The sequence below is a fragment of the Eschrichtius robustus genome, chromosome 18, assembly GCF_028021215.1.
Source record: "Eschrichtius robustus isolate mEscRob2 chromosome 18, mEscRob2.pri, whole genome shotgun sequence".
NCBI classification, from domain to species: domain Eukaryota; kingdom Metazoa; phylum Chordata; class Mammalia; order Artiodactyla; family Eschrichtiidae; genus Eschrichtius; species Eschrichtius robustus.
Genome location: NC_090841.1, coordinates 51,185,757 through 51,203,902, shown reverse-complemented (window position 1 = coordinate 51,203,902; position 18,146 = coordinate 51,185,757). Strand labels below are relative to the sequence as shown.

Below are 18,146 nucleotides of genomic sequence, written 5' to 3'. Positions count from 1 at the left end.
GAAAGTCTGAGAAGGTGACATTGGAGCAGAGACTTAAAGAAAATGAGTAAGCCACACAAACACATGAGGGAAGTCTTCTCCAGGTACAGGGACCAGAAAATGCAAAAGTCCCGGGGCAGAGTAAGTCAGACATTTTCATGGAAGGAAAAGGAGGCCAGTGTGACTGTAAGCGACCAAGTGAGGGGAAGAGTGGTTGGAAGCCGGGTGGCCGAGAAGGCCGAGACGCACTTCATTCAAGCCATCGGGGCCATGGCGAGGACCCTGGATGATGTTCTCTAACGTGACAGGGAGCCATATGGGAACTCTGAGGAGGGAAGGAAGGGGACAGGATCACTGACAATGAAAAGGTTGTGTCGCCCTGCGTAGAGAGGATGGATGGTGGGGAGCGGGAGGACCAGTTAGCTGTATCCATTCCCCGCTTCAGAGGCACCTAAGTCACATCAATTGGAAAAGCACACGCGCCCTTTGGCCGTGGGGACAGACCTTCTGTACTGGTATATTTTGATGGAAGTGTCCCTCTCTCTGTCCGCCTGGCGCTCCTGCTCGTCTGCCTCTGCCTCTGCCTGGCGCCGCGTCTGCTCCTGCAGCTTCTTCCTCGGGTCCTCGTTCACACCTCTCTCTTGCTGCTGCCCCCTCGTTTCCTCCTCTGCCGGGGTTCCTTCCCTGTCAGGTGCCTTGGACTCTTCGCCCCGGGTGGCCACAGCAGGCTCCCGTGTGGTCAGAGAAATGCTGTTTGAGTTTAGGACCATCAGCTCCTACGTGACCAGGGAGAAAAGAAACCCGTCTAAATCTGTGCATTTCTGTAATAGGCACAGATATGTCTATATTCGGTTTCAAATGATACGGATTGTAGTCGGCCCAGAATTCCACTTGAAATAAGGTTAAAAGTTTTTTCACTAACAAAAATCACACATGGGTGGTGGAGCTGCAACACAGAACAGGAAGATGCACTTAGAGCCTACCGATAGGATTATTCAGTGATACAGTAGAGAAACTAGGAGAAAGGCTGAAACGTCAAAGTGAAATTCTGACACACCAGAGCCTGCTATTTTCGGAGAACTACACAGGTGAATGGGTGACAAAAGCTAGGTGAAACGGGGTAGCTTCCATTTTACAGCGAATTTCACCAACAAGGTAGAGAAGGAGGAAGAGGGCATGGGCCAACACTACCTCATTCAAGTACTTGGAATTCTCTCTCTCAGCCTCCTGCTTAGCCCTCTGCCACTCTTCCCTTAGTTTCTCCTGTTCACGTTGATATTTTTCCTACAAGATGAGATGGCATATTAATTAGTTAATAGGTTAATGACGTTAATCTCTCATTTGCAGTTTGCCAGTTCTACCCTCTACCTCCATCTTTAAAGACAGAGATATTGGTTTAACCGATCAGATTGGCACCCCTAAAGTAGACAATAGCTTATACTGAGCTAAAAGGCAGACTTGGGAAAGGGCAGACATTCGGAATTGAACCCATATCCACTCTTTACTGTGGCTGTAATTCATCGAAGCCCCTAGCTAACTGGAAGGGGCACTGAATTACTCTGCAATGGGCCAAGCACACAGTTTATGCAGGTGGAGGTCCTGACAAATCTCTACACCTCTCATGCATAAGAAAATCCATAAAACGATGGTGCCGCAGACTCTAAAAATATACAAAGGGTCTAATAAATAATTTTAAAAGGGGGACTCTGGAAATTTTCAAAATGGAAAAGTATTTCATAAAAAATGTGCTACAGGGGCTTCCCTGGTGGCGCAGTGGTTAAGAATACGCCTGCCAATGCAGGGGACACGGGTTCGAGCCCTGGTCCGGGCAGATCCCACATGCCGCGGAGCAACTAAGCCCATGCGCCACAACTACTGAGCCTGCGCTCTAGAGCCCGCGAGCCACAACTACTGAGCCCACGTGCCACAACTACTGAAGCCCACGCACCTAGAGCCCGTGTTTTGCAACAAGAGAAGCCACTGCAATAAGAAGCCCGCGCACTGCGACGAAGAGCAGCCCCCGCTCGCCGCAACTAGAGAAAGCCCGCGCGCAGCAACAGAGACCCGACGCAGCCAAAAATAAATAAGTAAATAAATAACTTTATTTTTTTAAAATGTGCTACATATCAAAAGATTTGTTAATTAGGAGGTTATTGGCTTTTAATTTTTTTTAAGTTGCTTCTTAATGTAGGTTGACACAGAGCAGGAAAAGCTGTTGAAGCAAACTTTGCTCCTGCTGACCCGCACTACTCTGCTTTACCTGCAGCAGGCGGTCCTGCTCCTTCTGCCACCTCTCCTGCCGCTTCCGCTCCCCTTCCTGGTCCCACGCCCAGCGACTCGGGGCACTGATGGTCGGGACCGGAAGCTGCCGAGTCACAAGAGAACAGGTGCCAACAGAGAAGAATATGTTACCTCATTAAGTCACCTACTGAAGTACTTTTGCATACATAAATTATTCACATCACCCCTGGCCTACGCTGTACTAAAGGAGGGTGGGCTTTATATATCAAAATAGGTCTCTTACACAAATGAACTTATCTACGAAACAGAAACAGAGACTCACAAACATGGAGAACAGACTCGTGGTTGCCAAGGCGGGGGAAGGGGGCAAGGGACAGGGGAGGGTTGTATTGGGAGTTGGGGATTAGCAGATGCAAACTATTTTATATAGAATGGATAAACAACAAGGTCCCATTGTATAGCACAGGGAACTATTGATATATTCAATATCCTGTTATAAACCATAATGGAAAAAATATGAAAAAGAATATATATATATATATATAACTGAATCACTTTGTTGTACACCAGAAACTAACACAACATCGTAAATCAACTACACTTCAATAAAAAAAAAAAAAAAGGTCTCTTTATCTTGGAAAGATACTCCTGGATAAACTCTCATGCAGCTTAAAGTAACGGTAAGTGATGCTGTGTGCTAATTCGTCCCACCCAGGCCTCCTTGTTTATTCCAAAACCAAATGAATACTACTTACATCAGGCACCACAGAATCGGAACTTCCTATATTACAGCACGTGGGCAAGGAAAGAAAAAGAAAACTATAAATCTTCATTTCTACGAAATAATTCCTTTCAGGAAGTTGTCTCACTGTCTCTATGCGAGTATACTAAGTGACATCAGTTTTTTCAAACAACAGTACATTTCTCTCTTTAGCTCCACCTGTTTGTTACTCATCTTCCAAATTCAAAGTCAGTAAAAAGAAGAGAAACAGTGGATGCCAAAGTTTCATCTTATCTCTAGGTGCTAGAGCTGAGATACTGGTGTACTTATTTCTAAGGGTTCAGGGTTCTTTAATTAATAGAGTGGATAGTATTCTCATAACTTGGCCTAATAGAAGAAAAATTGCATTTCAACTATTACAACATCGAACAAACCCAATTTTTTTACTTGCTGCTATTCAATTACATTGTGACAGGTGTAAGTCACATTTTTCAGGTCTTATTGCTAAGGAGCTACTTTTCTGAAATAAGCCACCAACAAACATATTCAAAAACATTTCCCTTTCCACTCCTATTCTTTGAAACACAAAATATTCAGACTTCATGTGTAAACTTATGGGCAGAATGTTATTCTTTTTATTCTTAGGGGGCCTACATAATTGTGTGTGCCTGTATGTAGTACAATGATTATAAACATGTAAGCAAATTTCATAAAATACACTACCATACTGTATTTTTAAATTTTCCTGAAACCTCAGCTGTCAAATAAATTATTCACTTACACAATCATATTTTTAAGAAAACTGCTTTGAGATTTAAGAAAATATTCTTCCCTAAAATAGTCTGTTGAAGAAAAGTGTGTGAAAATGGAGATAGAAAAGGAATTGCTTTATTTTAGCCAATCTGAGCTAGGAGTATCACACAGTTTCAATTAAATTACCATAGAAAAACAAGAGTTGAACAAAAAATATCAAAAACACAAAGGACACTGAAACAAATGGACCCTTGTACATGCAGAGCTGGTAAGCTACCTCTATTTATGGTCAAAAAGAGATCTTAATTCACCAAAAGAGACTACGAATAGATTAACACAAAATACACAAATCCAGTAAGTACCATGTTATAAGGCAGGTTTGTAAATATTTTTGATAATCTTAAAAGTAAGAAATAATAACATTTTAGACACCAACAGCACACTCCCTACTGACTGTGCCATTGCATCTCAAATGTTGGATATTACTTTTAAGCTCTTGACTGCAAAGCAGAGTTCAAACTGCATTCATGAGACAGAGCATTAGACAAACGTGAAAGGGGAGGAAATGCCACATGCACAGCACATTGTAACGCAGCACTGCCCGACTACACCAACACAGAGCATCTCAAAATGTACTTGTTTACAGATGTGACCAAATTTACAGAGCGGTCCTATTAACACTCCAAAGCCATCATCCCAATAGCAATCAACAACTCTGTTCTTTATTCAGAGCATTTTCCAAAACCCAAAATTTGACTCTAAAAAGTTGGCCAATTGTATGTTGGTGTAATCTAATATTATGCAATTTGTAGGAAGCAGTAAGGCATAAATGAAATTCCTCATTTCTTACTGTCACCCAGTGGCAAGTAGTGTGTGTTTAAACAGCATCTCAATTTTTTTAATTAAAAAAAACCCCAAAAACTTCAGAGGTATACAAAGGACACACAAAGACCCATTACCACAGAGGTAGACCCATGAACTGTAAGAAAAGCCTGATGACCCTGGGGAAAGAATGGAAATGGGTTATGTTGCTTGGTCATAATGACGGCCAAATAGAAGAGGCTCAGTGCCCAGCACCACAGACTATCAGGAAAAGAGTGGAGAGTGGGAACAATTCCATGAAAGTACATGAATTGTTAGCTTGGCAGTTTACCTTGTTCAAAAAATTGTGATCGCCTTTTTAAGTTTTTCAAAGAAATAGGTTCAGAGGCTAGTTGAAAAATACAAACAAACAAAAAAAACAAAACATCAATACCATGTCATTCATTTTAATCTCTCACCACTGGAAAACTAAATGATACCTGATACATCTTTCCATTCTGTAGCAATATTATTTTTAAAATGATAAAACTGATAGCCATAGAAGATAGGGATTATTTCAATGCACAAAGACACGCATAGTTTTAGTAGTCTATACTACATTCAAATTAGTAAAAGGAACTAATATTTTAATTAATAAATTTTAGTAGGTAGCATCACAGTTTCATAGAAGCTGAAGTACCATCTTCCGTGCTAGATCACACCCCTCTAGGGAAATGGAAATTAAAATGTTTTTGCTTAGGTTAATCAATTCAAAATCTTTTCTACTACAGGAAGAATTGTTTATAACTAAGCTTTTTCATAGTACTAGTGAGTAAAAAAGGAACTAAAAAATAATGGGGAGGAGGACAAGAAAATAAATATCCAGAGAACAATTCTAAAAAAAACCCAAATGCTAAAATTAAAATATTCTTCTAACTAGACTATTTTGCCCTAGTTTCCAAGATCTTATAGCCCCTAACTTTACATAAAGCAAGTAGAGTTCAATCAGATACAAAAGAAAAAGAAAATATTCTGACTTCTACAGATCTGTCACAAGATTATGGCAAATGATTATTATACTTCAGTTTATTCATAAAATGTAAATGTAATTATTATTTGACACTAGTTGATATTTACTTATCTAAACAAAACCCTCAAATGACAGGGCCTGTGTATCACCCCACAGTCACTAACAAGTGCTCTGCTGAGCCACTGACAGAACGGGGCCCGCACATCTTAGATTAAAATATCATGAAGAAAAAAGCAGTCATGTTCACTTTTAAAAACTCCTTTGACAAAGAATGCAATATCAAACAGTTAAAATATAGTCACTTATAATTATCAGAATTTAAATACATAAATAATAAATAAAGGAATGGAAATTTATAAACTTGGTTTGATTTTGACATAAGGTATTATGAACTGACAAATGCAGATTCAAAACCACCAAACCACTGAGAAAACCTAGACCTGTGCCTGGCAGTCTAGTTTCATGCTAAGAGAAGCTTCGTCTTCTCTGGGTTTCTTTCCCTGCCTATGTGGACCAGATCTTTCTTATTTATTTTGTATGCCTAAGCCATAGCACACAGCATGTGGTAGCTCAATTATTTGTAGATAGACAGCAGAAGGAAGCGAGTGATGACTCCATAATACAAAATTTCCCTAGACGCTATGTCTGCTTTTTCATTACAGATGGGTACTTCTGCTAACAACTGTTATTGCCACTGGCATTTCCTTATTACTAGCTGCTTCCAGGCTTGTCCCTTTCACAACATAAAAGGGAGAAAGGAAACCTCGTATTTAACTAAGATTCCCTTTGCCAGCACACCATAGCGAGAAGGCTGATGGCCTCGGGAAAACCAGTCTTTCTTATTTGGATTAGACACGCAGGCACTCAAAGCTCCTGGACAGACTGCCAAAGCTTTGTTTGCAGTTCCTGGACTATTCAACACTGGAAATGAATGCCCTTCCACCTGGCTGCAACTGGATCTGTGTGCTAACCTCTGAGCTTCAACTTGCAGTGGATCAGTTTTGCTTTCACTCACAGATACTAATTTTTATAGTAGCAGAACTTGAGTGCAATGACTTCTCCTATATTATAAATGTAAGCTATAATGGTAATGTTTACCTTTTGATTCAAAAGTATTGCTTTCATCACGAATTCCATTAATTTCCTTTGATTCAGTATTCTAGAAAGGATAAAAATGCCAGTTAACAACATTCTCTCCAATTGGACTTCAGGCTTAAATAATGCATTTCTCATTAGTGAAAATATCTTCTAATGAGATGAGTTTTTCACAGTATTAATATATTCTTTACAGCCTTTTACATATAATAGAAACATAATTTTTTCATTGTTCTTCAAAATTTGTGGAAGAATTAATGACCAACTGTAAGCATGAATAGCTTTAAGTTCAATCAGTCATTAATTTTCCAAGAAACATGATGGGCCAAATAATCATTGGTCCATTCAGTTTATATTTATGAGTAAGCAACACAGTCATATAGGATTCTCTAACAATTAAACTTTTCTTATACAAGGTAGCAGGATCTCCTTATTACATGAAAGGGAGCATCTTGGAATAACAGCAATTATATCTAGGGAGTCAATATAAACACATTTATTTGCAAATTTAAATTTAACTATTACTTTGATAATTAGAAATTTTCTACATTATAATTATTTTAAATCAATTAATGTAACTGTGTATCTCCTAACCACATATGTAAGTCTACCCATCAAATTCACCCACACAAGAACTAAAACTGCTTCATGAGGTTTTAAAACTGCACACAATTACTATATTTATTTTACCAGTAAAGACTAAGAAAAGCATAGAAAAGTTATAGTGTATAATTTTACATAATTAACTACTTCACATTCACAAAGATCTGAGAGAGGGGTATAATGATGAAAGATTGGTAAGGAACACCTGCAGGGACTTCCCTGGTGGTCCAGTGGTTAAGAATCCACCTTCTAGTGCAGAGGATGTGGGTTCGATCCCTGGTCGGGGTACTAAGATCCCACATGCCACGGGGCAACTGAGCCCGCCCACCACAACTACAGAGCCTACGCGTCGCAACAAAGAGCCCACCCGCTGCAACTAAGACCCGATGCAGCCATAAATAAATAAATAAATAAATAAATAAATAAATAAATAAATAAATAAATAAATGTATGTATGTATGTATGTATGTATGTATGTATGTACGTATGTTTAAAAATAAAACCTTGCAAAACATGACTATGGGATCTTTTGATTTTTTTCATTACATAACTCACTATTACTCTAAATTATTAATGAGTAATGCCTTATGATTTTCAAAAATATATTTTATTCTCATTACTATAAATTACCTTATTCAATTATCTATGTTTTTAAAACAGCATCAAAATTGTTCAAAGAAAGTAGATTCTTTCCCCCCACAAACACACTTCCTATAGTTGCTTTGCTCTACCCAAATACTCCCACTTCTCAAAATACTTACAGAATTCTGAAGGCTTTCTGAGAAATCAGCTGTTATTGATAGATCTGAAGATTTGTCTGAGCTGTAAATTCCAGAAGTTGCATCAATCCACTTTGTTTCAGGTGAACCTATAATTTTGGTAGCCATACTGGTGAGATTGAGGGTTTTATGCCGTGTAAATGGCAGGGAAGGCTGGTCTTTGCCCCAGTCTGATTGGCACACGAAGATCAAGAAATGAGTACACGTAAATGTTGAAGTTGAAAGAACAAAGTTACTGAATGTACATATACAAAATACACACACAGAAGACAAACAAGTCAGATAGTGTGTGAAAGAAGTGAAGAGTTTAGGCCTTTTACCAACAGATCAACTTCCAAAAACAGAGGGTTAGAGCATGTTAATAGTGAAAAGACTGGCAAATTTGCTGAATCTTTCTGTAAACCAGGACTGGGTATTATATTTTGATATCATAAGTTGGTAGGTCTGGGAAGGCTTAACGCCCTTCCCCATCTAACCTCAACAATTAAGCAACACAATAATGAAATGTACATCGAAAGTTCTTCGAGAATGAACAACTGGGATATTGACCTACTGTGCTCTCTCTTATATCAGCTACAGTCATGATGCTATAGAGGAAGTGAAACCATGGTGTATGTAATTCTTAATATTCAACATCATCATATGACTCCCAAATGCAGATATAATTACAAGAGCCTTCAGCTGATATGTGCATTCAAAGCCAGTCCAGCATATAAATCAGTCAATAAATAACGCAGAATTCAGTAAATTTGCTAGCGAAAAGCTTTCAGACAGAACATCCAAAGAAGCATCATTCAAGACTTGTCTCGACATAACCACAAAACATCTTTAAGCCAAAAAATAAAAAAGTGAAACGAAGAGAGAAGACAATGTTATTGAAGCAAGCTGTTATAACCACTTGCCAAAGACCAGTTCCCAATTTAGAAAGCCAAACACGGTGGTATAACCAACTCACCAGACTTTCCATAGCGCCTGATATCCATTACTAGGTTTCCAGTTTCCTGAGCATTAGCCATGGTTTCTTCCCACTCTTTTGTGTCCTTATGTGAAAACTTAGTGTTGTTGATAGCAATAATTTCATCATCTACCTGTAGCTGAGAAAATTCTGCTGGGCTACCTAAATAAAGCAAAATAAATTAAACTACCAATAAAAAATAAAAACATGTTCTAATAGTCACTGCCTATTTAAATTAAGAGAAAAAATGACTTCTTAATCTCACCTAATCATTTCTCATATTTTTCCAGGTGCAGAGGAGTCACAAAATTTCTTAAAGTTATCAAATATTTGAGTAGCTACAACATTACAAAGCAACCAAAGGCATTTTTTTAATCCTATAGAATGTATCTTCCTTAACGTTTAAAGAGAAATGATAGACCCATCTGTTCAATACAATTTCTTTATTAACCTCCTAAGAAGAACATTTTAAATTATTTTTAAATTAAAAATGTGAAATATATATTCCGCTTTAGCTGAGCTTCCAAAGCCAAATGCACTCTAGAATGGAGAAAAAAACAAGGCCACTTAAAATGGCTTAAAATTACTACTTACCATTATCTAATTAAAGCAGCCTTGAAATTTCAAAGAAATAACCAGAGTTCACATGCATTTTTATATAGCTAAAATATGTAAATGAGGAACTCCTCATAAATACAATAGCTTTCATTTTAATTTTAGGTCTTGTAATATTTTGCTAAGAGTTTCTGGGCTTGATTTGGTGGAGGAGGGGCAGTGCTTTTGTAAAAGTCCCAAAGCATCCTCAGGAGTCCTTGGGCAATAGATACATTAGGACGCTCAGAAAATATTGATCATATAGCACCTATGTATCCATCACAAACACAAATGATCAGGGAAAGTTCTTTCTGGATCTTCAATTTAGCACTGTTTGTTAGTATTTCCAAATATTAAGCCTAAAATTTTGATAAATGAAGTCTGTAAAAGTCACAAAATTACGACTCTTCAAAACTAAAATTAACGAGGCAAGATCAAGCAATATGTAATTTGTAACTCCAACTATCAGTCTCTGGGAAGAGGATGCGCCTCTTCGCTTTACTGCTGCATTTTTCACATGTGTTTTCTCCTCCTCTATCAAATCCACTAATTTCCCTGGGGGCTTTTTGAACAGCACAGGACAACAAAGGAGAAGAAACTTCAGTAGAGCTCAATCCATGGTTTACCTGCTTCGACTGATGCTACGAAGATCCTGGAAAAATCCCATTTTACTGTAAATCCAAAGTCAAGGCTGCTCCCAGGCGTCTGGTTTATGCTGATTCTCATATCACTGAACTGCTCCTGAAAACAAACATGAAACGGTGGGATCAAGTGTCCCTGGCACCCACACGGAGGAAAGTCTATCCGTGAAAGAAGGGAGGCTGCACGCAAGGTACACTTGAGTTATTTCATGATAAACCGGAAGCTTCATTCTTTTCCCCTTGGGTTTGGTAAAACCTTCATTTACACAAATATCTCTGAGTTTATTATTTTGCTGCTAAAATCAGGGAAATCTTCACATCCATAGATATTTTTCTTCACGTGCATACTATAAATCAGTTGATTTATATTGATAAAGCTTAGGCTTTTGCCCACCATACAGTTGGGTCTAAGTTAGAGACCATTTGTTATTACCCAGGAATGAAGCTGAGTGAGAAGATGTGGGTGTGCGTGTGTGTGTGTGTGTGTGTGTGTATACACACACACACACACACACACACAATGGAATTCAGCCATGAGAAGAAGGACATCCTGCCATCTGTGACAATATGGATGAACCTTGAGCACATTATGCTAAGTGAGGTAAGTCAGACAGAGGAAGACAAGTACGTATGATAGCACTTATACGTGTAGTCTAAAAGCCAAACTCATAAAACAGGGAGTAAAGTGGTGGTTACCAGGGGATGGGGGTGAGGGGACAGGACAGATGTTGTTTAAGGGTACAAACTTGCAGTGAATAGTAAATGAGCCCTAGAGATCTAATACACAGTACTGTGAATATAAACAATATCTTAGTATAATGAAATTCGCTAAGACACTAGAACTTCCAACCACTAAAAAGAAAGGATAATTATGTAATGTGAGAGATGTTAATTATCACTACAACAGCAATCACATGACAATATATGAGTGTATCAAATTAACATGCTGTACCTTTAAAATTTACACATTATATCGCAAATACATTGCAATAAAATGGCATCTTTGAAAATGCAAAAAAGATTTAAATCATTTATTTTTAAAATGCCACAATACTTAAACTACCTCCAACATTCAATATATTTAGCCAAATAATTTTGAGGGGTTCATAGACACAAAATTCAGCTACCAGAATCACTCATCTAGGACTGGTACCACCCCCGAATGGGTATCTGAAAGTTCGGCAAGGCATTTTTGCTTGTCCTATTGCTGCATGAAGATCGAGCGGTAAAGGCAGAGCTGTTACATATGCTGCAAAATGCAGAACTGGGTCATGCCCGAGGAACCACCAGTAAGATGCCAAGAGGGCCCCACTGAGACACCACGAGCTCCAGGCCACAACCTCCTTGAAGTAACAACAGCCCGCAGGCCCCAGAACTTGGACAACAGGCAGACCTCTATTTTCACCTCCATCCCTACAGTCCACAGCCACAAATTCTCAGTTTCACGGACTTTCTTAGGCCATTTTCCAAAACAAATATTTTAAGTTTTACAGTATACTAGGTCTGTGAAAATTTTAATTAACTTCCATAATTTACATGTTTTGTTTTGGGTAAACAGCAGACATGAATTTTAGCATGTGTTTCCCAGACTAGTGTTTCCAGTTCTTTGATTCATAATTATCAAGAACTTAGACTTAACTGTTTAAAAAGAAAAATCCTTCCTAAAGCCGCTTTATTTTCCTCTATTTTAACTGAGCATTTAAATCCAGACCTAGGACCAACAGGGCAATTCGTAAGTTTTTCTACCTTTAGAACAAGTTTGAAATCCAGGTGACTATATTCTAAGAAACACTGTGATATTATATAAGAATTAGAAGGAAGACAAGGAAGGCATTGAATAAAGGATCAAGAACTTACCGTATTGTATGGATATGAGCAATAAGTGTTGTAACAATACACACTTACTCATTTGTTCAACATACATTTATTGTGCATCCATTCTGCATAAAACACTTGGGAAATAAAGATGAATTAGGCATGGTCCTTGCTCTCAAGAAATACTGACTCTTCAAAGTGGGTATGGAATTTTTTAAGAAAAAAATTGTAGCTAATGATATAGAAACGTTTTCATCAGACATCATGTAAAGCAGTTGAAATATGGGAACCCAGATGTAGACAGTGAGAACAGTCATTAATGATCAGCCTGATGGATACCAATCTCCAGAGTATATCAAAACTCTGCTAGGAACAGAAAAAATTACTGGTTAGTTCTACTCCTTAGCCAAAACCACCATGCACTTAAATTAGAGATGACTCAATGAAAATAAACAGTCATCTTCACCACTTTTACCCCACTCTACTCCCCCCCCCCGCCAAATTCTGACCTAAAGCCAATTAGAGTGCAGAATCTATTGCTATATAAGGGCACAGAGACAAATGATGGGTTAGAAATTCCAAGACGCTAATTGAGGTTTTTTTATCTTGAAGAATAAGAGACAGGATGGAGTTTTAATAAATAGTTTCAAACTACAATAAAGAATACTTTGTGGGAGAGAGCAAGTGAACATTACCCTTTTCCACCAAACACAGGATAAAAGAGAATGAGCTTCAGCTCTAGATGGCAGAGTGTCACAACCGTATTAGACCAGAAGAACTGTCCTCCAAAGGACTGCTCTTACCTTGGAGATAAATCTCTACTTGAACATAATAAAAAGGCAGATAACCACCTCTCTGAAATAGTTAATAGAGAAGGTCAGCCTTACTATGGCTACAGCCTGGCAGCCTGTTACGTGGGTCCTGGGAGTGCACACAGGCAAAGGAGAGAGAACCATGTGAGCAATTACAGGACTATTTCTGTCAATAGCCAGGTGGCCTCAGGCATGTCACTGAGTCTGCCAGAGAATTTTCTCTCACAGTGACATTAATTTTAAAGCTTTCTGTTTTCAAAATCCTATGTTCCAATGCAGACCATCTCCCTCCCACACCACAGAAAGGACTAAAGTAGGTGGCGGCAGTTCAGGGAAAGGGCCCCAGAGGCCCCTCTTGCATGGCCTCCCCCCCATGACAGTCTCTCTGGCATCTCTGTGGAATCCTGTGTTCTTGAATTAAATTATCCTTGAGACTTTCTGCAGGTGAATATATCTATAATTATAGTCAAGCATAAACTATTCAACAATGATTAGGATTTCTACTTCCTTATTTTTCCTGCAAGATATATGCCATGTGAGTATTCTACAAAGGGTCCACACTTCAGAAGATGACACTATGGGAATTTCCTTTTGAACTGGATGGAATCAGGAATATAAATTATTGGGAGAAATCTAGATTCTTGATGACTGATAAAGAACTATCCCAAGTGGTTACAGTTGCCTATTCTGGGAAAGATAAAATACAGTTACCAACATATCAGCATCTAAAATAAAAATAACTTCCCTCAATTTAGGTACAATTTAAACAGAAATATACACTTAAATCTGAGATTTTTAAACAATGACACGGTGATCTGGCATAGCAATGATAAGATTTATTTCTATGAGATCTGATGAATTAAGATTCTCGTATCAACACAGATGGGAATCAATGAACAACAGGGTCAATCAGATGGCTATTCTCCTCAAACTTTTTCAATTAGATAAACATGTTCCCTTAAAGAAAGCCTACTTAAGTTGATAAAACCAAATAACACTGAAAGTAGATTCAGGCTGTAAAATCATAAATAACAGAGGAAATATATAACCTTTGCTTTTGTTACATGGCTCTTTAGTTTCTTTTTTCAGGGTCTCAGTGGAATGAGAACATAGTGAGTAGCCCTCAACTCATGGTGCAGCTCTGGCACTGGAGCTACTCTCCTTCACCAAAGATGCGTCTATACCTACTTTTTTCCCCTCTCCGTTATCCGTTCCAAAGAAGCAGGTGGTGTTTCCAGCTCTATCACTTGACTCAACCCATTCCGCAGCCAAGCTCTTACCTACCAAATCCATTTTCGGCCCTCATCCCATCAGGCACTACGAACTATTCTTGCTTACGGGAAACGGTCTTCCAAGTCACCCATTATTCCACTTTCTCCTGCCTTTTTTCCTGTATCCCTCTGGCCACCTCTCAGTTTCATTAGTGTGTTCCTCTTTATTCTATTTTCTTTTTGTTGCTCTTCTTCTCCCCTAGTCAGTCTCCCACCTTCTTGACCACATGTTTTCCTGAGTAAACCTCATGCATTGTCGTCAACTACTATCTAAGCCCAACATACTCAGAATTAAATTCATTATCTTCCTCCCCAAACCTGCTCTTCCACCTCTTGTTTTTCACATATTGGTTAATCACATCACTGTCTAACCAGATACCCAAGCTAGAAACATCAGGTTCTTTCTGGGCCTCTTCCTCCTTCCTTCCCCTAAGTGCTCCCCACACCACCTCTACACAATGGTCTCCCAAGCTCCACCACACACATGCACTTAATAAAGTGTTAGCAAGTCCACAAGCCATAAATCCATCTGGAACCATCCCATCCTTCCATTCTCCTTCAGGCTCTCATCTTAACTCAGGTCATGGTTTCCCCTCTAAATTGCTGTGGATCACCTCCTAATTGGCTCTCTTGCCTCCAGCCCTTCTTTCCCCCCATCTTGCTCACATCTGCCAGAACTTTAGTTACAGAAAATACCAATTATTATATCATACCCTGTTTTAAAATTGCTGGTTGCTCCTTATTGCCTGCTGGGTAGAGTCTGAAGTCTGCACCTCAGAATTAGATTCAGTTCGGGTAAGTTTTGATAAATATCTACCTTCCCTCAAAATAATTTTAAGAATGATTTTCTCTTTATGAACCAGAAGATACTTCAGTCCATATTGGCTCTAAAATTCTAGAGACATGGCAAAGTTAAATTAAGTCAACATTTGGTGTTTTAAGGCAGTTCTCAAATTTAAGCATGTCACATTTCAAAAAAAATTGGGGCCAGAGAAGTTGCAAATGTGGCCGAAGCATTTAACTAGCCTGAGGTTTGTTACATAACTTTCAACTCTCAAGTATTTCACTGGTGAAAGTGAAGATAATACCACCTACTTTGCTAGGCTATTGAGAGGATTAAATGAAACATTTAAAAGGTGCCAAGCCACATGGTTGATGCCCAGTAATTACCTTCTTTTTCCCACGGAAACAATGGCATACATGGTAACATATGCTGGTTAGGCAGTTTCCAGATCAACTAAAGAAAATCCTATTTAACTCTCACGCATGTCGCTCTAAAGCTAATAGAACTCGGTCAGCATTCAATGTATAATCTCAGATCCAGGCACCTTACTAACAGTGAGCACGACAGGCTTGCTTCCTACCCTTAGACAGGGTAGGGGTCTAGTGAAGGTGACAAGCAGGTAAAATGCACAGGAGGAAGATGTGATAAGGTAAACCCTGGGTACTCTTAAAAGAGCTACTCTCGTAGGCTTGGGCATTAGGAAGTGTAGAAAGCTTCCTTCCTTCCACATGTATCATCCTATTTCTGAGTTCTAATTTAAAAATTTGGGGCAAAGGTCCTGAAATGTGGATTTGGATGAGATTTGGGTGCAGAGGGCTTGGACAAGACAAAACAAAACCAAACCCTGTATGAAACACCAATTTGGGGGAAGAGCCACATCCGCGAGGCAGTGGGAGTGGGATGGAGGACTCTGGGAGTCCCACTGCCTCCCCTTGCTCGGGTGCCCCAAGAATTGCCCTGGCAGCCCAGACTGGCAGGGGAGGCTGAAAAAGCAGCAGTACCATAAGAGAAGTCTGCGAGAAAAGGGAAGAGAGAGAAACAGAACTCCAGACCAGCAACGGAGGTGAGAAAGAAATTCCTGGGCAGATTTTAAATGAGGTCATTCAAGTTCTTCCCTCATTAAGTCTTTGCTTCTTTACGCCATGAACTCCCTTCTTACCACAATTCTGCGAGAGGCTCCTAGCCCATCTCTGCCCCCGGATTTCGCCTCCTTAAAATAATTCTACATAGCACCACAGTGCTCACATTCCTAAAACACCCCTTAATCTTAAAGAACCTATAAAGACCTAAATTACCTGCTGGATCAAGTTCATACTTCAGTCTAGTAATCAAGGCCTTGAATGTAATTCAAGTCAGTAAATACTTAAGTGCCAACTATGGGTAAAGGCTATGGAGGGTATAAACAATACCAGTGAAGGAGAAACGAACACATGGAAAAGGAAGCATTCAGTGAAGGAAACTTGCAAGGGTAAGAAGTTCAGTTCCAACAAGGGGGAGGCGATCTCTTGATCCACGAAGGAACCGACCCTCCTGTGCTTTGAAGGAACAGGAGGGCTTCAAAATACAGAGATGGGTGAAATGAACATTTTAAAATAGGGCAACAATAAGAATAAAAATATACATGATGTGTTCATGAAAGTATAGGGTACGTTCCAGAAAACCCAAGCAGTCTCATGTGGCTAGATATCACCTACTTCCGCTCTCTTTCTCACAACACAGGGCAGTGTAGGCAATCCTGAGACAAACTAACTGAGTTCAAATCCTGACTCCACCACTCGGTATGCTGCATGGCCTTGGGCAAGTAACATGACCACTTCATGCCTCAATTTTCATGGCTACAAAACAGCAATAAGAGGGTCACTGTGAGGATTAAATAAAATAATGCCTTGTGAAACCTGGTCGGCATAGCAGCTACTCAGTAAACATTAGCCGTTTCGGCACTACAAAGGGAGTTTGGGAACAGTCATGAGAGACCTCGGTGTTCCCCTGAGTGCTCTGAACTTCACTGAACAGACCACAGCATGCCACTGGGGGCTTTGAAGCAGAGAAATTACCCAGTCCAGCCTGGCATCATGCAAATTAATCTGGTGCCAGCCTTGTGTAGAATGCACAAAGACGTGACTATTTACAAAGTGTCTGCATGGATGAGGGAAAGGACTGGAATTAGGGTAGCGGAAGCAGGGATAGAAAAGGGTAACAACATCAAGGGAGATGCTGTAGGAAGAAATGAAAGGACACCGCCAGCACAAGTGTGAGTAAGGAAGAGGCCCTGAAGAACACTCTTTTACAAAGCTACCAAGACGTCTACCTGAAACTAACATAATATTGTAAATCAAGTACGCTTCAGTTAAAAGAGAAAGACATCTAGGTGTTCAGCCAGACACCGTTTTTTATTTTTCTGTACTCTGAACTCCTAGAATTACGTAGTTTGGAGGAGTGTTGCATATGCCCTGGCCACACTGGTCCTAGGCTGTTCCGTGCATTCCCAGCCCTTTTCCCAAGTCAGGAAGCTCCTTCTCAGTGACAAGAGCAGGGTGACGCTACATAAGCTACTTTCCTCGGACTGCAGAAGTGGACACACCAAGCATCTCAGGGATAGGCAAGTCACCATACGATGTATACATTTGTTCAAGAATTCCAAGTGCTCCACTTATTAAGTCAAGCCTAATTTTGCCCGGTAGCATTCCATTTCAAGTCGGGTGACTAAAGAGCATAAATCCACTGATGATAAAACCTGAAACCACGCCACGTTAACTCACTGGTCCTCTGAACTGCTCTAACCTGGAAGCCACACCCACACTTCGCCTCTTTTTCCTAATCCACTGATGCAGCTAGTCAACTGCCACCCAGACGGAGTTACCACCACTGAGCACACAGTACAACAATCAGGCTGTTTCCTGGGATTTGCTATTTGAAAAGGCGAAGGCAAACAGGCAAGTCCATAAAACAAAAGACACCTTGCTTCTCTCTTTATTATTCATCCACTGGTACTTTATGTTCCCCAAGTACAACAGAGGCTACTGTTCTCATCCACTGAGACTTAATGATGCTAATTACATATTCCCAATTCTTTAACAGTGAAGTCAAAAAAAATAATTTACAACCAATGATTTTAGCAACCTGAAGAGACTGGATTTAGATATGTCTGTAAATATACATGGGAAAACTGAGAGAAATATATCTAAATGCTACAGAATATCTCTAAACGATGGGATTACCAAGTCATTTTTATTTTGTATGTTTTCCTGCATTTCCAAGTTCTCTCAAGCACA

General features: G+C 39.5%; 1 protein-coding gene across 8 annotated transcripts in view; it reads right to left on the bottom strand.

Moving 5' to 3' along the window:
- LMO7 (LIM domain 7) overlaps positions 1 to 18,146 on the bottom strand; it is a 193,807-nt gene that overhangs the window by 13,842 nt on the left and 161,819 nt on the right. For 4 of the 8 annotated variants that reach the window (XM_068526291.1, XM_068526295.1, XM_068526296.1 and 1 more), the window contains 9 exons: positions 10,178 to 10,292; positions 8,958 to 9,119; positions 7,985 to 8,172; positions 6,624 to 6,684; positions 4,848 to 4,904; positions 2,976 to 3,001; positions 2,240 to 2,344; positions 1,171 to 1,263; positions 484 to 755 (listed from right to left, as the gene is read on the bottom strand). In XM_068526291.1, the coding sequence (XP_068382392.1) occupies positions 484 to 755; positions 1,171 to 1,263; positions 2,240 to 2,344; positions 2,976 to 3,001; positions 4,848 to 4,904; positions 6,624 to 6,684; positions 7,985 to 8,172; positions 8,958 to 9,119; positions 10,178 to 10,292 (1,079 nt within the window). The remainder of the gene's footprint in view (positions 1 to 483; positions 756 to 1,170; positions 1,264 to 2,239; positions 2,345 to 2,975; positions 3,002 to 4,847; positions 4,905 to 6,623; positions 6,685 to 7,984; positions 8,173 to 8,957; positions 9,120 to 10,177; positions 10,293 to 18,146) is intronic. The other 4 variants (XM_068526298.1, XM_068526293.1, XM_068526294.1 and 1 more) reach the window with 3 other exon arrangements.